The 22,172-nt window shown below is 38.5% G+C and overlaps 3 protein-coding genes across 4 annotated transcripts; 1 reads left to right on the top strand and 2 right to left on the bottom strand.

Moving 5' to 3' along the window:
• Positions 1-47: 47 nt before the first annotated feature.
• LOC132179027 (probable E3 ubiquitin ligase SUD1) lies at positions 48-6,791 on the bottom strand. Of its 2 annotated transcripts, none has more exons than XM_059591640.1 (9): positions 6,353-6,791; positions 4,740-5,432; positions 3,252-4,019; positions 2,937-3,148; positions 2,459-2,824; positions 1,913-2,073; positions 1,655-1,818; positions 1,382-1,528; positions 48-1,000 (listed from the first exon to the last, which is right to left on the bottom strand). In XM_059591640.1, exons 1-9 carry the CDS (start codon positions 6,635-6,637, stop codon positions 482-484), a joined length of 3,315 nt encoding a protein of 1,104 aa, XP_059447623.1. In that variant the 5' UTR covers positions 6,638-6,791; the 3' UTR covers positions 48-481. The 2 variants fall into 2 exon arrangements, with proteins under 2 accessions (XP_059447623.1, XP_059447624.1); XM_059591641.1 differs by having other exon boundaries at positions 1,913-2,070; positions 6,353-6,790.
• Positions 6,792-9,208: 2,417 nt separating this feature from the next.
• Positions 9,209-14,550, top strand: LOC132179025 (filament-like plant protein 7). Its single transcript, XM_059591637.1, has 6 exons — positions 9,209-9,424; positions 10,351-10,460; positions 10,615-10,762; positions 10,858-13,219; positions 13,317-13,374; positions 13,719-14,550. Exons 2-6 carry the CDS (start codon positions 10,362-10,364, stop codon positions 14,223-14,225), a joined length of 3,174 nt encoding a protein of 1,057 aa, XP_059447620.1. The 5' UTR covers positions 9,209-9,424; positions 10,351-10,361; the 3' UTR covers positions 14,226-14,550.
• A 253-nt stretch (positions 14,551-14,803) lies between these two features.
• Positions 14,804-18,723, bottom strand: LOC132179026 (wax ester synthase/diacylglycerol acyltransferase 11-like; the record flags this gene model as incomplete). The annotated part of the gene is given in 6 exon segments (XM_059591638.1): positions 14,804-15,431; positions 15,554-15,691; positions 15,781-15,993; positions 16,137-16,204; positions 16,307-16,379; positions 17,778-18,723. Coding segments are annotated over 6 exon segments (1,407 nt in total). The 3' UTR covers positions 14,804-15,275.
• Between the last annotated feature and the right edge of the window lie 3,449 nt (positions 18,724-22,172).

Raw genomic sequence — 22,172 nt, 5'->3', positions numbered from 1 at the left:
AATAGTGAGCAAAAAGGAAGAACAGAAGTAGAAGAGGCTCTTCAAGGGGAAGAAATCATCAGCAAAGAATCTGTTCTAGTTCTCATACTTTAAACTTGAAAGCCATATGCACTAATGTTAACAACTATGCTTTCAAGTTCCTAACAAGTTATTGGAATTTTGGAATCTAAAGCTCCCACACCCAAGAAACTCTCTCTCTCTCCCCCTCATGCGCGCACGCAGAAGAATCTGGCATGTGTGTCCAAACAAATACATATACATGTAGAGAGGGAGGGCGATTTTATGAACAAACGATATTTTTATCTGTTTTCTTCTAATAACTAATTTAACAAGTACACTATGCACAAACCGACAAAGAAACCCTAAACTTGACAGTGCATTTTGTGCACCCCAACAAAGGTGTGTATAAGTCCCGTGTACTTAGTGGTGTACAACATTCAATGCTTCAATAACAGCCTCAACAATGCGAAAACTACTTGCCTCATATGTTAAGCATAGCATCATATTGGTTAGCACGCCTCAGCCGCAACCCCACATCGACTTCTCGGTCATGTAGAATTAAACCAGTGCCCTGCAGATTAGAAGTTTGCGCTTCGGAGGAAGTCCCCACCTCATTATGCTTCTCTTCGATGTCTTCCCCAAAGTTATGAAGCCTACGGCCAATCAGATAGCGATCATCACGTATGGAATTGTGAAGGTTGGTAAACCAGACATGGAATCTATTGGCACAGAAGCACAACAGGCTGAAGCAGAGGCATCCCAGCCAGGCAAAACGATAGACTGCTGAGTTTACTTTTAATGGATACCCAAGTACAGGAAACACCCCTCTGGCTAAAACATAAGGCACGCATAAGGCTGTCAACAGCTTCATTATGATTGGGAACACAATCTCACGCAGCACCCAAAGACCTTGCAGCCGAGAGAAACCATCCTCTCTCACCCTCTCAAATTTTACCCGCCAAGTTTCATCCACCAGTGGCATCATGTGATCCAACATAACCTGTTCATGAACCATAATAAAACACACAAGAGAAAAATACTAAGTCCAGCCATTCAAATTATAACTGCAACCACCTACTCCATCCTAAAAACAAACTCCTATAAAATATGTAATGAAAAATTTAAACGCTAATATGTTCCTCGTCTACAAATGTAGAAGACTGCAATGCCTACCAATAAGTCTTCACAATTGTATCCCCCATTCTAACTTCATTTTAGTAATTCAATAGTAGTTATATTGGGCTAACAACTGCAACAGTGGTAGCATACATAAAGGGGCGGAAGAAATTGCAAATAGAAGCCGTACCAATTGAACAATTTATTTATCTATTTATTTTGATGATGTCAAGTTGAAACACACACAAACTGATATAACACTCACCAGTCTAGTCCAGATCTTAAGAAAGATGAGGCCCAATGCCCAATCCTGATACAAGAGGAAAACTGGGCTTTCATCCACAGGCACCCGCATTGGCACAATCACCAAAAGCTCAAATAGTAACCCAATCAACACTGGGATGACAAAAATCTGGAAAACGAGAATATGCAGAAGTTCAAATCATTTTGTAAACCTGACATAGATGACAAACAATAACCAGGTCCCAATAAAAACAAAACCTGAATTTAGTGAGAAAATAACCAAAATGGTTCTTACCCATATTGACAGGAGTGCAGAACTCTTAATAACAATCGCACACCACTTCCAGATTTGGTTAAACAAAACTGTAGCTCTCTTTGTTCTAATATGCTCAATGGAATATCTAGCACCAGCTACAGCAGTCCAAATTACATAGCTTCCAACTATAAAAGCATAAAGATCTAAGGAAAAATAGAATGACGACAAATTAGCCTTTCTCATCCCATAAGCATGAAGAACAAATAGTAGAAAACAAATTCAGTCAGACCATTTTACCATTACACTTGATGCCATGAGTCAATGGGAGAAGCGGAATTGTATTGAAGATAGCCCTTCCAAGTGAAATTGGTACAACTATCAAGGTAGAGTTGAAGATAAGTAGAGTCATCCAAGCCACCACCAACAACAGGACAATGCGAAGTACAAAGCCATACCTGCTAAAAGACAATTTGAGCAAATGTTAGATGGTAGCCAGAGATTCTAGAAGCAACAAACAAAAAATACATAAATAAATAAAGCACAATAACAACCAGTTGAACATGCGAAGAAGAAGGTAAGAAGTCATGGAGAAAACTCCATCTATGAGTGATATAAAATCACAAATTAAAGACAGCTTCACTCAACTCATAAATTTGTGGAATCAAGGGAGAAAGGGTGAACCTATAGTTGTCGGTTCAGGATTTAAGGTATAAACTTGTTATGATGAAAGTATTACTAAAGAAAAACAATTTCATGGCTAAGATTACGCAACAGATTGTTCACCCAGTGGCATAATTAAGGCCAACTTATGATATTAAAATTATGATGCATCCAAAAACTTACTCTGAATCAGATTGCTCATCACCATCATACTCCTCTGAAACATTTGAGTTCTCTGATGCAAGAATACTTCTGTTTTGATCATCAGCACCTGCAAGTGCCACCAGGGCCCGATCTTGTCCACCTAGTTGTACTGCCTGTAGTCTATCTTGCCTTCCTGGGTCCCCATTTCCGTTTTCCTGACCACCATTGTCTTCAGGTCTGGGCAATAAGAAATCTGTTAAACCAAGTGCCCAGCCAACTACTGTAAACCAATATCTGAGAAGGGATTTAATTGTTGTCCGCAATTTAAAGTGCTCAATGGCAAATGGAATGCAAATTTGAAAGAGGAGCATGTCAGCCGGAATTTCAGTAAATGGGTCAGACACCCTGCAATAAAAACATAAGCATCCAAAAGTTAGCACACAACGGTGACATATAACCATGGGAATGATACAAGTTTATTAAAACAGGTGCCACAAAATCTTTAAGACCAACTTACGATATATCAAGTGGAAAAATGGAGGGAGCCATCCGCATAGCAAGTTTAACTGGTAAGAAGACCAGCATCACAATCAAACTCCCATAAACAGCAACTGATAACAGAACCCTGCGAGCATGCTTGTGCACAGGGTCATCAATCAAATCACGGAATGGATTGTAGTTTGGATCAGCAGGATCTCGAAGAAAGTACAATACTCCATTACGCAAAACCTGACAATAGCAAACATAGAAAAATCTATCAGATCAATAACATAAAAGTATAAGTGGTTCAAAACAAATTGTGTCAATATGATATAATGGCAAAGAAAAATACCCCTCTAAGAAGGCTGACAAAAATGCTTATTTGTAGCATGTAGACAATTCCTACAACCCAATGAACCAATGAGCTGGCTAAAGGAGAAGCTGAGAAGAATAGAACTCTTTGAGCCATTGACTTCCCAAACATCCTTATAGTACAGACATCTAGCCACCATCCACACATCAGAGGAAACACCCCGAGTTCAATGACAAGAAGGAAAGCAACCTTTATCATAGTCATCAAATGCCTCATTGCTGCCAAAAACTGCCTGAAGAGAGATGGAATTGCCTCTGCTATAGAAGCAATACCATAGAACCTCCCCATAGTCAAAGGCTCACCCTTAGTGTACCGAATCAAGGCAACAATGCCAAGGTAAACAAAAACTAGAGAAAAAATAAACATATATCCGATAGCAAGAGTTGTAACATCAGAAAGCCGTGATGTTCCAATAGTTGCCCCTTTCAAGAGATCTGCCGAAAGTGGTGAACTAATGTTGTTTGAGGCTTCATTTAGACCACCAAAGTTACCCTTCAACATTTCTGCAACCTGGCCAAGCAGACCATTTTCTTGGCTTTCAGATGACAAATTTGTAACCGCAGTCAACGCATTCTTCAATGTAATATTTGCTAAGGATAGTGCTGTGTCTGTAAGTGGCATGACCGTTGACAGAACTGGACCACTAGCAGCGTAGAAAAGCCAAGATGCATAATAGAGTATAATCCGACCCAATGAGAAAGGCACAAAGATCACAACGCCAAGGAAAATCATATTGCTTGCCAGAACCTGCATAGGCGTAAGACCACTTGATAAACCAATCAAAACAGGAGCAAAACTTAACTTCAGTTTTCTTTTCTTTCCCTTTTCTGTTTCTTCTTCTTCCTCTTTTTTTTTTTCAATGGCAACAACACAGTAAGTTAGAACACATGATTTGCAGCATTATTATGTCAGGCAGCAGCAAGGATGAGAGAATTTCATCAGAAACATTTTAATTTTTTTATCACGAGGTTGGGAGGTGATGGGGGCAGTGCAGAGGAGTTGTGAGGGAGACGGAGAACATATACAGGCTTCATCCAGAAAATGGCTTATACTCCAACTAAATATAAGCCTCTTCAAGTATAATTTCCAGTTGACCATGAACAAGAAAACGTAGAGCACATTTTTTGGCAAAAAATTGTCACTGAAATAGAGCCTGAGTTCAAAAATCTAAGAACATACTCAGAAAAAAATATTAAGACAGCTCATAAATAGAGCAGCTTAATTCGTGCCTAATTCTAAAAAGAAGAAGAAAAAATATATTATACAGCAAAATTAAAGTTGTAAGTCATGCTAACCAACAAAAATGTTAACAGACTTGCCAGCACATAAAATTCTCTCACAAAATTATGTCAAAAAGTAAGGAAGCTGCAAAAGAATGATTGATTGGGAAACCTAGTGGTAGAATAGGTAGTATAATAAGAATTGATTAAAACAAGAATAAAAACAGCAGAGAAGGAATAAACTTACAGTGAATGCATTTTCAACCAAATGAAAGACAGGGCCCTGCATGCCAACAAGCTCATCAAAAGGCACATCCTCGGCACCATCAGCATCATCCAAACCATCAAATATCTGTTCAACATGAGCTTCAAGACGAGCTGCCTGCATCTCCCACCGAGCAGCAACATTTTCTGCATTCCTCCTGATCATTTGACCTGCTCCGGCAATTCCCTGTGCTCCACCCACATCTTCACCATTTACATCACCCACGTTATTCCTATTAGCTTGTCCAGGAGGTCTTCTGGCAGCACGAGCACCATTTCTGTCTCCTTCGTCTTCTCTCTCAGGATCCTGACCTCCAAGCTCCCTTAAATGCCTGAAGTAATCCCTCAAAGAAGTGGCACCGAGAAAAATAAACACAATGCTAGCAGAAAGTAGGAACCCGTGTAGGCAATCAGTAAGGATAACTGTAGTGGATAAATGACTTAGGAATAATCTCTGGGCTTCACCAAAACTCCTCACGAAAGCCAACCGCCATATCCAGAATGTAATGAAAGGTATAATGAGGAGCCAGACAGAAAGAACAAACCCCAGACGCAAAAAGAATTGCAGAACATGGCAAGCTTTCATTCCCATCCCAACCACAAACTCCTGAAAAGGAAGCCTTGCCGGAGCATTCTCCGCATAAACAGGGGAGAAGGAAAACGCATGTTTGCAGACCTGTCATACATGAATTTCATTTAATAAAAAATAAAAATCCAAACAGAGAGTAACCATAGAGGTGGGGGGGGTGGGGTGGGCATGGTGAAATGCAAGCCAACATACAAAACCTACTCAAACAGATAATGAGAAACCTAAACCACCATTCTGCCTCACCTTGTAAGACAGCAAGAAATTTTTTATATCCATACGTACAGCATTGTTAGAGTCATCATCTTCATGATAAAACCAAAACTACATGCCGTTATACATATTAAAGACTAGTGCAACAACTATTTCATAGTTCCTACTTCCTAAAACAGCAAAAAATTATGATTTCAAAGTTATTTAAGTCTTTATTCCCTATAAGGTTCAGCGATCCATAAGTTGGAAAACAATATTCCAATCATTTCAAAAATATTGGTAACTACATTATTCCACAATAGCTATACGCTTATATCTAACTTAGAATCTGATCACAACAAAAAGCTATTAAAAATACACTTTAGCTCTGCTTAGTTCCCAAATCGAATAAGACGAGCAAACTCTCGAAATGGCCTCTCTATCTTCGTCATTTTCATTTCCCTTTTAAATTAGCCTCAATTTCTTCCTCTAACAAGACAAAGGCCGTGATTCATAGCTCTGCAAAGCCTCTCACAGCTTAATTTCACCAACAAGTCACACCGAATCTTCACACAAACTAAAATCATCATCTACCAAACCTACACCCTATCGCTCCACAAGAAGCCTAAATCACAAAATTAACATATTCAAATATTAAAAATAAAAACAAAAGACAAGAAACCCTACTAAACCTTCTCTTTATCGATTAAACCACCAATATTAATACATAAAAACGCCAATATTAACAAAATTCCAACAAAAATAACCAAGACAATTCAAATTAACGAAGTTCAAGCCGATCAGAGAGAGAGACAAACCTCGCACTGGCGAGCGTTGCTGTGATTGAGCCACTGCAAAAGGCAATCCTGGTGCACGTACTTGATGCTCCCACTACACGCGCACGGGTATCGAAGCGGGTTCTCTCTGTCGCCTGGGTTCCGGCAGATCCGGCACACGTCCTCCTCCTCCTCCTCCTCCTCATACTTCGCCGCCGCTTCTCGCTCCTTCACACCTCGAGGCGACGACGACGCATAGGAAGACGACGAAGCCGACGATGACGACGACACCGCTTTGACGCTATCACCGTCGGGTGCGATCTCCATGTAGACGGGTGCGGGCCGGCGAGTCGGGTTGACTCGGTGAGTTCAGAAAAGGTCCGAGTCGGTTTCGGCTATTCGATCCTGGTGATTTTGTGAGCAGCGAAGGAGACTGGGGATTCGAAAGATGGGGCTTTTTATTTGCGTTCCGAGTTTGCCCCTGGTTGTTTGGGGATATCTGAGGCTTGTGTACCGGTGGATTTGGGTTTATTACGGGGATGTCGGTTACTCCGCCCACGAAGTATCTGATGACGTGGCTGGACCGTACTAAAACGCACAAATTGAGGGTTTTTGTGAGGGATCAGTGACTCGGGTGAAATTGAGATAATTTAGGATCAAGATCAAGGTTTTGTTTTATTATATTTTAGGGTAAAGTTAAACGCAACGCCGGCGTCCATGCCATTTTTTTTTTTTTAATATTAAAAAAAAAAAAAAATTATCTAGCGTGCTGTAAATCACGACCCTATATTTTAGGGTTAAATTTCTTTTTGGGTACCAGAAGTTAGGGCCAAAATCTACGAGCTTACTCAGTTTCAAAAAGTGACACATGTAGTACTTCTAGTAAACCTAAATACTAATTTGGTACTTTCATTTAAGTTCTGTCCAATTTTTTAACAAAACTTCACGTCACAACGCATTAAAACACGACAATTGTCCCTTGAAAAACAACTCAACATATCCTATGACATTTTTTTTTTTTTTTTGGGTTTTTACAAACCACATTTTCGTTCTTTCTCATATATGTTGTTGAGTCCTAAACTATTCATTTTGGATGAATAATTCAGACTTAAGCCCTTATTTGCCTTTTTTTTTATTGTTCATGAATCAACATCAAAATATTTTTACTTTTTCACTTTTTATCTCACATCATTTATTTTTTATTTAATAAAAAAAATAACTATAAAACAAAACTGTTTTACTTTTTAATACAAAAAAAATTTAAAACTTTATACCGCGTAAATTATTTTCAGCTAAAAAAATATTTTACCTAATTCTGCATTTGCATGGGATACCCATCTTGAGAAAAAAGCTGGTTCCTTCCCATAGTTGAGAAAATTTCTACCAACCCAGCTGACTTTTCTATGTTTAATGAGGTCCGATTTTGAAAGGTATTTTCGGTTACTTTTCTTCGTTTGACCAAACAGTCCGTTGGTGGGTGTTTCTGTTCAATTTTTTCTTGCCCGTTGAAGAAGGCATGGCCTTTTTGGTAGTCAGTAATTCCAGCTGAAAACAATGAAGCCAGATGCTGTGGATCGTCTCACGATTCTAATGATTATGGTTCTATAACTTATATTATATGTAGGTAAAAAAAAAAAATTACCACCCCCCATATAATATATTTGTCCACTTTTTCCAAAGTAAATTTCAAAAGCCAAAAACTTTGAAAATTGAGAACGGTGAAAGTTGGGCATGCCATGAAGTGCACAACGAACTTGTATTACTTTATGTTGACAAACAAATACGACAGGTGTTTGATTTACTTCACACTTTATCCAATGCTGAGAGAAGATTAAAGCGTTAAGAGAGCAAAAGCTAATATAAGAAACTTAGCTATACTATTGGAGATGCTCTTAATTATCTAATTATGAATTTTAATTCATTTTTTTTTTGATTATAAGTACTTCTATTAATAAATTTGAACACCCTTTTTTTTTTTTTTTTTTTATAAAAACACTTTCAAACTACCATTTGTGACACTTAACGCCCTCAAATTATCATTTTATTGCACTTTATTTATACCTTCGGTTAGATTATGGTGTTAAAAAGGGAGGAAAAGCCGTGCATGCACGTGACTTGCACATATAAATTTTTTTAACTTAAAATGTTTAAATTTCCCTTTCATCACCAAATTACTATAAAAATGTGAACAATGACATACAAATAATTTAGATATTTTAAGTAAAAAAAAAAAAAAAAAAATGTACACAAGTGATTCATGTGTGCAACTTTTCGTCCGTTTTAAGGTCAAAGTGTAATTAAATAGTGTAAAAATGAGGTAGAATGGTAGTATGAAGAATCAAAGTAATACAAATGTGTAACTAGAAGACATTTCTTAGGAATATCAATTTGAGGTTAAATATAATTTCCACTTGTTTACTAGGATTTCCTTCGCCTTTATAATCGTGCAGATAATTGTGAGCAATTCTCGATAAAATCGGCCTATAAAAAAAAGTGTAGGATTGTATGAAAACCTGTTCGGACAAATAAACACCTTTAAAAGCCTTTGGCAATTACAAATTACAATGGGGCAGCCAATCCCCCACTCCCCATCCATAATGATACGTAAAAGAATTGTGAATATGAGTGGCAAAAAATGATTCAACGCCATGGCTATCAATGTCATGAGGTACCCACAGACCACAGGGAGGGCATGCCCCCACCTCAATCAAAACCAAGACTTAAATATATCACCCACTTTCTCTTTTACTCCCTCTCTTTCTCCTCTTTTGTCACCGTTTTGTCTCTTTATGACCCCTTGTGCTTTTGGCCGCATCGTCTTTGATCCTTTTTCTTTTTTCTATTTTCTACGTGACATATCTTAGTGGGTCTCTCTCTCTCTCTCTCTCTCTCTCTCTCTCTCATTATGCCCAGGTGGGTGTCGGTGGAGAGCAAGCATCCTATGATGTTTTTTCCTTATTCTCTTTCACTTTCATTTCCAAACGTTGAACTTTCTTTTTTGGTGCGTTCATGCTTCTCTCTCTCTGATCCCTCTCTTTTTGGTTTCTGATAAGAGTATATAGTGGTGGATGATCCTTCAACTGATAAGCATCTCTGGGGGCTACACTTGACCAGGTGAGAGCTGCTACAGCTTGATGAAAACTCACATGCACTACCCATTTCTGTATTATCTTTAATTTTCAAGTTTTCTTTCTTCTTCTTTTTTTTTTTTTTTTTTTTTTTTTCCCCTTTTATGGCAGCTTACATTAGTGCTTGCATGTTGCATTTTAACCATTCTTTTTAGTTCTAGTGATTTTGAGTTCAACTGTGAGATCATTCATGTAATTGCCTTTGTAATAATTTGATGGTAATGGCCTGATGACTCTTGTTTTTTTGGTAATTTTTTTCTGAGAATATTTTCATCCAGGCAGTCATATCCTTAACAGCCTGACTTTGTTCATTGTTTGTGAGGCTTAGTAAGAAACTTAGAGTTAATTTTTTTTTTTTTTTTGTTAAAGTAATAATTAAATAATTAAATTTATCATTTTTATCTGTTTAAGTTCTTGGTATAAGTAGTAATTTAACAAGAACCTATCCCCCATTTCAATTAGAATCGGTGAATTATCAAGTCACCATAACTTGGGGTTTTTTTTTTTTTTTTTTCAATTAATATTTAGGCAAAGTTATGAATAATTTACTGAAAAGTCTCATCTTGCAATAAAAATTAGTATTTACTTGTGGATGAGGATTTTTACTGAATTGTTTAGTTTTGCTCACTGATGAAAAAGGATTTTTCCTAATCAAGTTATTGGTAGTTAAGTTGAAATTATGTCACCTTTCAAAGGACCCTTATTGCAATTATCAGTAACTGTATGTTTCTAATAGTGGAAGGCTAAAGTTTGATTAGTAAAGCATTGATCTTTGTGACAAAGTACACTGGTCGTTGAAAGAGCTGAATGTTTCAACTACCAAAAGCTGTCACTTCTGTTTCTTAGTTATATTCTTGTTGATAGATGGTTTTTGTATATCTGAATTGAGCCCCCCCTCCCTTTCTTGAACAGCAACTGAAATCATGGACCATAAGTCATGGCTTTGGAGGAAAAGATCTTCAGAGAAGACAATTGTTGCAGCTGAAAAAGTTGTTGTTCCCTTAGGAAGATCTGAAGAAGAGGTAATGGCGGCTTCTCTTAATCATCTACTTCATTTTCTTATTTGCAACTTCCTTTCATGAATCTCCATGTGAGCACCTCATAGTGCATGGCCTTTTAATTTGTCACAGAGAACGTTAAATGTGATTAATGTATGAACTATATTTCATTTATTAGATACGTACACTTCCAAAACAGAATGAAGAAGGACCAGAGAGATCTGTGAAAAATCTGAATGAGAAGTTAGCCTCAGTCCTCCTTGATTGTCATGCTAAAGACAACCTTGTGACAAAACATGCGATAAGGGCCCAAGAAGCCGATAAAGGTGATTCACTAGTATCTGCAAATGATCCTTAACTAATCCTTCTTTGATGCTCACTTTGGCTTTCTGCTGACTCAATAAACAAAATCCGCTTTTAGGTTTGGAGAAAGCAGAAGCAGTATGCCAGAAACAAGAACCGAATGATGAAGCTTTGAGACAGGGAACAGTTGCAAATGAACAACTAGCTTGTTCAGATGCTGCACTGAAGGAATGTATGCAGCAGTTATGCTCTGTTCGAGAAGAGCAGGAGCAAAGAATACGTGACGCCATCATCAAAACATCAAGAGAATATGAGAAGGCACAGTGGAAATTGGAGGAGAAGTTGGAGGAGAGAAGTAAACAGCTCACAAACTTAGCTGTTGAGAATACTCATCTAAGTAAGGCCCTTCTAACCAAAGAAAAAGTTATTGAAGATCTACAGAAACAGAAATCTCAGACAGACGCAGAATTCAATGTGCTAATGTCTAGATTAGATTCTGTGGAAAAGGAAAACACGTATCTAAAGTATGAGTTTCATATACTTGAGAAGGAGCTTGAGATTCGAAATGAGGAGATGGAATATAACCGTCGATCTGCTGATGCAGCACACAAGCAACATCTGGAAAGTGTGAAGAAAACCACAAAGTTGGAAGCAGAATGTCAAAGACTCCGGCTCCTCATGCAAAAACGGCTTCCAGGTACTGCTGCTATGGCAAATATGAAGAGTGAATTTGATATGCTGGGAAGGAATCACACAGATATGAGAAGAAGAAAGCAGAATCCTACAAGAGATCTGATTGTCCGAGAAGCTATAAAAGAAGCGTCTCCCGAAATTCCCAATAAGAAGATCAGTTTCATGATTGAGCGATTACGTGATGTGGAAGAAGAAAACAAGGCTCTAAAAGAAAGTATAACCAAGAAGAGCACTGAACTCCATTCTTCAAGAATCATGTATGCTCGAACAGCTTCCAGATTATCACAGACTGAAGCTCATGTTAGAGAGCTTTCTAAATGTCAAAAATCCATGGAGTTGACCAGGTATAGTCCTATATCAAGTGAACTTTCTCTATTTGCAGGTTCTGAAATCGGTAGTGATGATGGGATTAGTTCTTCTGGATCTTGGGCTACTGCTCTAATTTCAGAATTGGAACACTGCCGAAATGCGAAAATAAAAAATCCACTGGCATATAAAGCAATTGAAGCTTCAGACATGAGTTTTATGGATGATTTTGCTGAGATGGAGAAACTGGCAATAGTTTCTGTGGATACACCTAGGAGTGGGTGTTACCCCTATTGGAATGCTAAGGATCTTAGTCCAGTTTCAGGTCATTCTGGTTGGAGCGATAGTAAACAGGAAATGCAATTGAAAACAGAACCAACTGACAAAAATTTTGACTGGCTTCAGGTTGTTTTAAAAGCAATGCTGGAGCAAAAGCGTATTTCAAAACGAAGTTTACATGAACTTTTTGAGGATATCAAAATTGCTTTGGGTTATCTAAACCATCCAACTACACACGAAGCCGAGACAACTGCAATCCCAAGGCATCCTGGAGTGTCTGATCTGCTCAATGCTAGTGGTTATATCACTTTGAAATCTCCAAACACATCTCCACTTGTAAATTCCTCAAATGGAGCTTCTTCCATCGACACCTCAGTGAAAGAAAAGGGCAGCCAATGTAACCCGTCTAACCTGAGTAAGTCAATCCATAAAATTATCAGGCTGATTGATGGAATCAATCCAAGATCTTCATTCAGTAGTAATACTCCAGAAGATTGGTCTAAGTGGGATCAAAATTCCAAACCATTCCCTCCATCAACATCAGCAGACTACTTTGTCCGTGTTTTCCAATGGAAAAGTTCGGAGCTAAGTGCTGTTCTACAACAATTTGTTTGTACTTGTACTGATCTATTAAATGGAAAAGCTGGTCTTGAAAAGTTTGTGATGGAACTGATGTTTTCTTTAGACTGGATTATTAATAATCATGTGAGCCTTAAAGATGCTTCAAACGCAAGAAATAAGATCAAGAAGCATTTTGGTTGGATGGAATCCCAAACAGAAAATGAACCTGGAGTTTTGCTCCAAATGGAGGAGGTTCGGTGTAAAGTGCAAGAAGAAAACAGCAGATTAAAAGACGAATTGAAGAATGAGGAAGCTGCAAAGAAAGATATGGAAGCTAGATTACGGTCAGCAACTGATAAGATTGAGGTGTTAATGACACAACTTCGAGAATCAGAACAAAGCATTGGAAACTTACAAGCAGAACTGGAAACTTTAAAAGAATCAAAGGTGGTGATTGAAGATCAGATTGAAAATCAGAAGTTGATAAATGAAGATCTCGATACTCAGCTTAATGTTGCCAGAGCTAAAATGAATGAAGTCTTCCAGAAGTTCTCCTCTTTGGAAGTTGAATTGGAAGATAAAAATAACAGCTGTGAAGACTTAGAGGCAACATGTCTTGAGCTTCAACTCCAGCTAGAAAGGTAACCACTGATTTCTTACTTCTTTCTTCTTTGCAGACCAAACAAAAAATTTCCTTTATTAATAAGAGAATTCTGATTTCTGAAATGTAACTCACAGTGTTGCAAAGGAAACTCCGAAGTACAGTATGAATCAACAGGGAAAGCAATCCCAAAATGTAAGTTATTGACATCTTGTTGCGTTAAAAACAGATCCATGTGTATACTGTACAAAACTCTGTATTGAGCTGAAACTAGGTATTATGTTTCATGAATTGAATTATTTAGTACTATAAACTGATCATATACAATAATCTGGGTTTTAAATAACAGATATTATTGTTAAAATCAGCTAGTAAAGAGTTATTACATTGAAATATATGATACGTGAATCATCTCGTTTATGTAGTGGTTTTGTTTTAGATGGAGTTCAATCTCTTGCAAATTATCGACACTCAAATGCAATCGTATGAGAGAAAATTACTATATTGTATCATATTAAAGTTGTTTATCAAACTCTCAGGGTTGGGAGATCACAACAGCTTCCATAAAGTTGGCAGAGTGCCAAGAAACCATCCTACACCTGGGAAAACAGCTGAAGGCTCTAGCTTCACCAAGGGAATCGGCACTGTTTGACAAGGTTTTCTGTAACACCAGCACCGGTGCTCCGACCACTGATAATGAAAAATTGAACAAGCGTTCCTCCCTACGTGATCGAATGATAGCTGAGGATGATACTAAGGCAGAGATTCTCAAGTCTCTCAAAATTAAAGAAACTACAAGCACTGCAGATACACAGAAACAACTTGTTCTTCATTCTGATAGCTATAATGCTTCTTGTGCTCTTAATGCCCTTGTACATACTCCAGAAGCATATCTTGGGTCGAGGCACAAAGAAGGTAACAATGCAGGCGGTGCATTATCGATCGTCCCAAGTAAGAAACAGGGAAGATTTGGTTTGCTAAGGAAGCTATTGCTGAGAAGGAAGAAAGGAAGCGGCAGGAGATCTCGATCCCCTGTCGAGACATGAGAAAAAAAAGGCAAATAGCCCAAGCTGGAAAAACTGCCTTAAGCAACAACTCTTCCCAGTAATGCAATACAACCAGCAGCTTTCACAGCTATTGTTGATATTAATGGAATTTGACTGTTCCCTCTTGATGAAAAGAGAAAGTGAAAGTTTGGGCTTCTTTATTCATTTTTCTTGTTTTCCAATCAGAGCAAAGAGAGGGGGATTTGTTTTGCTGTAAGTGTTGCTGTTGATGATGTACATATCTCTTGGTTTGAAGACAGTCAAGTTGAGAATGATGATATTGACAAGAAATGCTTTTTATGCTTAAAATATCTTTAGTTTGATATGTATGAGGTATTCTTGTCATGGTGCCAGGCACTGCAGTCAAAGAAGAAACCTTGTGTAGCTGATATTTGTGAGATCATGCAAAGATTTTCAATGCGGTTCATGCATTTGCACTGTTTCAGGCATCTTAAAAGTCCCATTTCATATCAATGTCTATTGGTATCATGTTGATTAGAATGTGTAGATGCTATACCAATTCCCATTGGGCTTGTTTTGTCGCATCACCAATGGACATCTACTTTCACAACTTCCCGTCACGAAACCCTTCAAGCCTACTTTGAGGAGGATTGGGTTGCCTGCCTAGATAACTACAAATTTACTGGAGGTTTCTTACAAAGAACATTTACAATTTCCCAAAAGCATCAAGAAATCTATACATGGAAGTTTATAGTTCAACTCCTAAAGTAATTGGTTCTACAATCAAATCAGCCATCTTTTGTTCCTATAATAATTTCTGTTTGGAAATTTGACAAAAAATTTCTTGTGTATTCGGTCCTTGTAAATTTATTACCATATAACAAATGGATTCGGATTCCTTAACAATCCGGGCAACAAATGTAATAGAGTTTTTATAGGGCTAACCTGCCTAAGCAAGTGGGTGGACAATCCAAAACTTGCTTGAGTAGGTGAGCCCTATATTAGCTTTCTCACATTTATTGTCCGAATTGCTAGCAATTTGAATACCAAAACTACTACAGATCTCTATCCATAACAAACAGGTTTCTCCTAGATTTTGTTTGTGGCCACAGCCGCTTCCTTCATTTCAAGCAAGGCCTCTTCAAAGCACTGAGCAAGAAATTCTGGGTCAGGAATGATATTTTTGGCCACCAAAATTTGCATGTCAGCTCTTCCTGCATAGCTCACCATGTGCATTGTGAGTGCCTGCATAACCAACCAGCAAGATATCACCAAAGTTATTTACACACAATGATCATTTACCTTATAATATCCCTATAAAACTTAGGATTTCAATCAGGAAACTAAATAGGGTTCAGAGGCTGTACATGGGGCAGGCTCGACGAATTCACCCTCAAGTAAGTTATCGGGTTGACTCCAACTACGAGTTTCTCTTGTGGACCCAATACGTTAGAGATTGTAAAGCTGGTATTACAAACAATCTGGTAGTTAAGAAATCCAGCAGCCTACAGCATAAAAGAAAGAGTTGTTCATATTAAATAAGCCATGTCAGTTTCTTTTTCCCAACACAGTATTGCTTAATTTAAGTATCTACCTTTGATCCCAAGTAGGTCATTACAAAATGCCCAATTTCGTAAGAGAAATGAGCCTCTAAAGAATGTTTCTTCTGATCAATCATCACCTTAGCTCTCTTCAGATACTGTAGAGGATCAGAACCACTTTTATGGTAATAAACAGGTAGGAGCATCATGCCAAATTTGTTACCCCACCGTGATCCTGAATTGTCTTTCATCAAATCTGATAGATCCTGATCAGTACCAGAAATTTTCCATCCAATCCAGAAGTTTGAATTTCAATGATGTCTTAAAAAGTAAATAAAAAAAATTAAATGATGAAGAATACACAAATAGACAATAGCACAAGCAAACCAAAAAGAAGGCCATAACTGACCTGCAATCCAGATTGCGCTCTTAAATTAACCATGGCCACCCCTGTCAATTGAAGCCCTTCTTGCAGAGCTAACAGTGACAATCAAACTTAATACTGTTATGATAATTAGTTGTCACTGATGTATGATTGAAATGTAGAAGTACAGCACTAGTTATATAAATTGTTTTTACCATTTGGGCTTCGGTGAGCAAGATATCTTGATAATCCTGATGATATCACCCCAAAGAGAACGTCATTAATGGTCTGCATGATGAGATGAGATGAAATCCAGAAAGTATGAGTCCTCACAAGTTATGTTTCAAACTTTCATTATGGAAACTACACACTGCCATCCAACAAGGGGAATTTAGGGTATTAGTTGCCGACTCGATAAAACCAAAAAAATAAAAAATAAAAAAGGAAAATAAATATACCAAGAAATCTCAAAAAAACCAGAAGAAAGGGGGGGTGGGGGTGTGGGGGGAACATGTTAAATGCATTTATTATGCTGTCAAGCAATAACATCTTCAGTCATGCTATAGGTAACAAACTAACAATGCTCACAACCTCCTTTGAGGAAACTACCTGAAAGGAGACTAATTATATTTCTGAGCAGAAATATCGTGCAAACCAAGTTGCAGCCTTTGCAACCCCTTAGCATGCCCCTCGTGTGACTGCAATTTTAGGAAAATGGTGATGCTAGGAATGCAGCCATTTAAGAGTAAGAGGATGTAACTATTGACATTAATCTCATTTGCACTACCCCTTTTCTAACTTTCCATTCTCACATCAACCATATGCAGAGTCGAAGAAAAGGCTGCAATTGCAGACCATGACATCTGCATACCAGGATGACAAACAATTTTATTCTAAAGTCAGCCTAATGCACTTTTATGCTACATGTACACAAATCAGAGACCTAGCATTTTAAATAAGTAACTCCGCTAGTGTATGAATTGGAATTTCTAAATTCACTTCCATCTAGCATCTACACAAATCACTGTGCTATAATTCCAAGTCAAATGTTTAGTCAAGTTTCAAGAGAAGTGAGTATTTTGGAGTTTCAAAAATCATGAGCTTAATGCACATAATGGACAATGAGCACTAAAAGCAATAATTAACCAATCCAAAATAACTAATTTTTAATAAGCTATTTTAGCAAGGGAGCTGGCATACTTGGTCGCCAATCCTAATGTGTCTGTAGATGTGCTCGAGGGGCCTTTCGCTGTTTTGAATCTGCTCAGGTTCATTTTTTCATGTCACCCTTAGCGGTTGAAGAAGGTGAGTTTTGACAAAGTATATTTGAGCTACTTTTGGACAATTAGAGTACTAAAGGTCTTCCCTCTTTTGGTTTTGATTGGTGTGAGTTTCTTGAATTTGGTGCTTGTGTGGTGATTTTGCTGCTGTGTATGCTGAATTTTGATGATTTCTGGTGCTGTTCTTAAGCATTTTCAGGTTCCAACCAAACATTTGAAAATGTTATTGATACCATTTTTATGTTTGCAACCAAACAACTTAAAATAGCCAGTTTTTCTTAAAATATTTTCCAACAAAGAACCATTTTCCACCTAAACAAACTGGCCCAATAAGTGAAATAAAAACACACGCGACAACAGCTGTTAGCATAAGTTTCTAACTAATAATCATAACCTAAACACTTACCGCACCAGGAACAGCCTTCTTGACCACCTTCATGTCCTCGAGCCAAAAGCTGGCCGTGGCCAGCATCCTCGGCCAGAGCTCCACCTCCGCCCCACCGCTTATCGCCGTTTCCTTGTCCCGAACCCACAAAGCCCTCAACACAAACTCGACCACAAACACCAAAGTGAACCAACCCATCATCAGAAACCCCCGCAAAAGCTTCACCCACTGCCACCAACCCCTCCTGTTCCCTCCCTCGCTGTTCCTCTGGCTCCCAACAGACCCTATCCTGGGCAGCGCGTCCACATCGTCCTCCCTCCTGCAGCACGCCAAGAGCATCGACATCAGCGAGACCCCATCTCCCAACGCGTGGTGAACTCGGAAGATCAAGCACTTGTGGGCCAGCAAGAGGTGGATCTCCCACAAAGGCTTGTCGTAGCTGAGCCCCGGGCTGGTCGACATGTCGGCCAAGTACTGGTTCACCACCAACTCCTCGTCGTTCAGGGTGGACACGGGACGGTCCAGGACGATGAAATGGCTGTCCAGATCGATGTGGGTCCGGCGCCAGCGCTCTCGGCCGCTGGTGTCGCGGACCATGAGGCTGCAGAACCTGGGGTGAGACAGCATGACCGAGCTGCGCACCTGGGACTTCACGGACTCCACGTCGATTGGGTGCTTCAACCCCATGGCGCAGTGTATTACTTGGTTCATTTCGGGTCGGACGAAGAGCCTGCCTGCCGGCGTTAGAGGCTCGTCGGTTTCGTTTCCCGGCGAACCCATTAGAGAGAGAAGTGTTTGTGTGTGGCCTGAGTGAGCGAGAGAGTTGGGTTTGGGACACAAGAAAGATCGGTTGTCGGGTTACGTATTCACAAGTGGACACTTTGAATATTTCTAACACAGCAGAATGTAATTGTTTCCAAGTAGAAGTATTCAGTACAAATTGCTTGAAACAATTACATTAAAAACACAAAAAAACAAAGGATTCTTTTTCACGGCACCACGTGAAAATCAAAGAAAAACAAAAAAACAAAAAACAAAAAAACTATCAAATTCCTGATCACTGGACCACATGAAACCAATCAAACAAACCAAGAAATCCAGTTCACGGCACCGTCTACTTGAAGCAAAGAAAAAGAGTAACCCCGACAAAATATGGTCATGACATAATGGCAAACTTGTGACTCTCACTCGCTCAGCATTTATTTTGCTGCCCAACGATCTTCCTGTCCATTTCAATTGATGTTCGTGGCTTAGAGGCTCATTAATATCCCAAATGGTAACACCAACATACAACTTTCAAAATTACAAGCGACTCCATTGCCGTACCACTTCCAACTTCCTCTCTTTACAAATCACTCCTAAATTATTTTGTCAAACGTAATCAAATTAGGACCATATAATTTATTTCTTTTTTCTTTTTTGTAAAAAGGGTTTAAAAGAGGCTGCAAAGATTCAACAATACTTGAAGCAAGAACAAAAAAAAAAAGAACCACATGAGCTTGGATGGGAATAGACAGTTTTATGAGTAATGATATAATGAGCTAGTCCTCTTAGAGTTTTCATAAATGTGATGTATCTTTTAAAATAATCAATAAATTGAAATTCAATAATAACCATCTCAAATTCAATGGTAATTTTAAAAGTTACATCACATTTTAGAAAACTTTAAGAGAACTATAATCATCCTTATATCATTACTCTAGTTTTATGTGAGAGGGCATTTGAGCCTTACCTTATTTAAATAAATGCTTGAATTGTCAAAACAAATGAGGTCTAAACGCCCTCTCACATAAGATCCTACTTGCTTGAACTTCATTGTGCAAGACCTAGATCCCATCAGCTCAGTAAAAGTGTGTTTGAGATCAAAACGGAGGAAAGTATCAGAAAAGAATTATATATAACTAGTTTGAAGGAAATATCCTTCAATTCTTTTTTTGTTTTTTTGTTTTTTGTTTTTGACATGTCCACACAAGGGAAGGGGGAAGGGTGGATTCAAACTAGTGACCTCTACTTCATGAGGCAAGGTTCACAGCCGATTGAGCTACCCCTTGGAAACATCCTCCAACCCATTTAAAATAGTGTCAAGTGTCTATAAACATTTAAAACACACATTAAATTTTAAACATTATTAATAACAGTTTACTAACTTAGACTAAATTTAATGTGTGCTTTAAATATTTATAGACACTTGACACTATTTTAAATGAGTTGAAGGATATTTACTTCAGGTTCGTTTGGAGGAAGTTTCTGTCCATGTGAAAGGACATAGTTTTCCTTTAAACTGAGTCGGATAAAATTTCTTTAATCTATTTTATAAAAATGGCATGTGTCACTTTTCATGTGAGAATCACATACTTTTTAAGGACAGAAATTTCCTTCAAACCAGTTTAAAGAAAATATCCTTCAACTCAATTAAAATTAGGGCTGGCAAAACGGGTCAGCGGGTCGACCCGTTTACGACCCACGAGTACCAGCGATCCGTTTAACCAAAACCCAAACACGACCCGTTCACCCGTTTAACTTAAAAAATAGTTTTTTTTTTTAATAAAATAATAATAGTTTTATAATAATAGTGATAAGTCTGATTCGTATGAAGAAGAAATACACTTCAAAATCAATATGAAAAGAGATGGACTAAGAAGAAAAGGGAAAAAGGAAAAAGAAGAAAAGATTACAAGGCTTGGGGAGCTTAGGCTCCAAATCAGCTCGGACCCTCCTTTCTGCAGTAATGGGTGCCTTCTCAGCCATCGTTGCCATGGCTTCCTTTGATGCTTGATCTGTTACGTCGGCGGCGAGAGAGAGAGAGCGGCAATGGAGAAAGTGAGAAACAAAGGAAAAATGGAGCGGTGAGAGGCCAAGAGGTCTAGTTCGTGAGCGATGAGCGTGAGGACTAAGGACTAGGACTAGGCGTGGCGTGAGCGGTGGCCGGTGAGAGGCCGAGAGGTCTAGTCCGTCTGGATTCGCCGATCTAGAGAGTGGAGTGGAGGAGACTGCAAGTTTGCAACACGGGTCTGGACCGTCTGGTGCGTTTTTCACTTTTTCGGGGGAAGAAAGAGAGCGGCAATGGCGGAGGCGAGGAGCGGCGGTGGCGTGGCGTGGGCTAGGGCTGCATGAGGACTGAGGAGTGGAGGAGCGGCGAGAGAGAGAGACCGGCAGTGGAGGAGCGGCGGTGGCGTGGGCGTGGGCGGTGGCGTGGCGTGAGGAGTGAGGTCGAGAGGGTCTCTGGGTTTGGAGAATTTTGATTTTTGGAGCTGGAGGATTTTGATTTTTGGAGCTGGAGGAGACGAATGTCCTGTATGCGTTTTTCACATTTTCTTTTTTTTTAAAAAAAAAACACAAACGGGTTTGGCGGGTCACCCGCAGGTCGACCCGCGACACGACCCGCCAGACACTCATAAACGGGTTCAAACCCGTTTAAGGTAAACCCAAACCCACTAATTTCGTGTCGTGTTCGTGTCGGCTTGTCGGGTCGTGTCAAAATTGCCAGCCCTATTTAAAATAGTGCAAAGTATCTATAAATATTTAAAACGCACATTAAATTTAGTCTAAGTTAGTAAACTGTTATTAATGATGTTAAGAATTTAATATGCGTTTTAAATGTTTATAAACACTTGACACTATTTTAAATGGGTTGTAGGATGTTCCCAAGAGGTAGCTCAATCGGCTGTAAACCCCGCCTCATGAAGCGGAGGTCACTAATTCGAATCCTTCCTTCCTCTTTCCCTTGTGTGGACATGTAAAAAAAAAAAAATAGAATTAAAGGATATTTTCTTCAAACTAGTTTGGCGGATATTTCATTCCCTTTCACATACCTTCAATTATTATTATTATTAGTTTAGGTCCCTCTTTGCTTAAATGGGTCCATACCAAGCCACAATTCATAGCTACCATTCGTCGTCAGCCAACTTTTGTAGTCTTCTGTTCACTACAATGATGATAATTTTGTCACGTCGTTGTAAGTGACAAATTATCAATTTATCATCCAATATGTATTATATAAAATATCAATATTTAGTCTTCATCCTCTTTTAAGATCTTACTACTAATATATTGACACTAAAATATTATGCGGTGGAATGACACTTCACAATGTTCCGATGAAACTTTTTTTTTTTTATTTGAAAACTTCATAAAGCCTTCTTTGAACTTCTAGTTGTTTTGACAAGCAGCCTTTGAATTTTCAAAACTCTCATTTAGGCTTCCTGAACTTTGATTTGCTCGTACTTTGGACACTTTTAACGTTAAAGTCAAACAATTTGACTTTTTATGCCCATTTTACCTTCACAAAACAACGTCGTTTTGTGTCCTAAAACTACAACAGCTATCCAGTCCAAAACGACGTCGTTTTAGGCATTAATTTTTTTTTTTTTTAAAAAAAAAGAAAAGCAAAATATTAAAAAAATTTTAAAAAAAAAT

This window comes from Corylus avellana, chromosome ca4 (assembly GCF_901000735.1).
Source record: "Corylus avellana chromosome ca4, CavTom2PMs-1.0".
Classification (NCBI taxonomy): domain Eukaryota; kingdom Viridiplantae; phylum Streptophyta; class Magnoliopsida; order Fagales; family Betulaceae; genus Corylus; species Corylus avellana.
This window is presented reverse-complemented; position numbering and strand designations above follow the sequence as displayed.

Bases quoted from the DNA above. Each gene is read 5' to 3' on its own strand.
- LOC132179027 (XM_059591640.1), bottom strand. From the start codon at position 6,637: ATGGAGATCGCACCCGACGGTGATAGCGTCAAAGCGGTGTCGTCGTCA. The intron at 3,149-3,251 runs GTATTTTTCTTT...TGCTATTGTCAG, and splicing joins TTGTCAGCCTTCTTAGAGGG to GTTTTGCGTAATGGAGTATT. The intron at 2,074-2,458 runs GTAAGTTTTTGG...ATTGTCTTTTAG, and splicing joins GATGAGCAATCTGATTCAGA to CAGGTATGGCTTTGTACTTC.
- LOC132179025 (XM_059591637.1), top strand. From the start codon at position 10,362: ATGGACCATAAGTCATGGCTTTGGAGGAAAAGATCTTCAGAGAAGACA. The intron at 10,461-10,614 runs GTAATGGCGGCT...TTCATTTATTAG, and splicing joins TAGGAAGATCTGAAGAAGAG to ATACGTACACTTCCAAAACA. The intron at 13,375-13,718 runs GTAAGTTATTGA...TCAAACTCTCAG, and splicing joins AGGGAAAGCAATCCCAAAAT to GGTTGGGAGATCACAACAGC.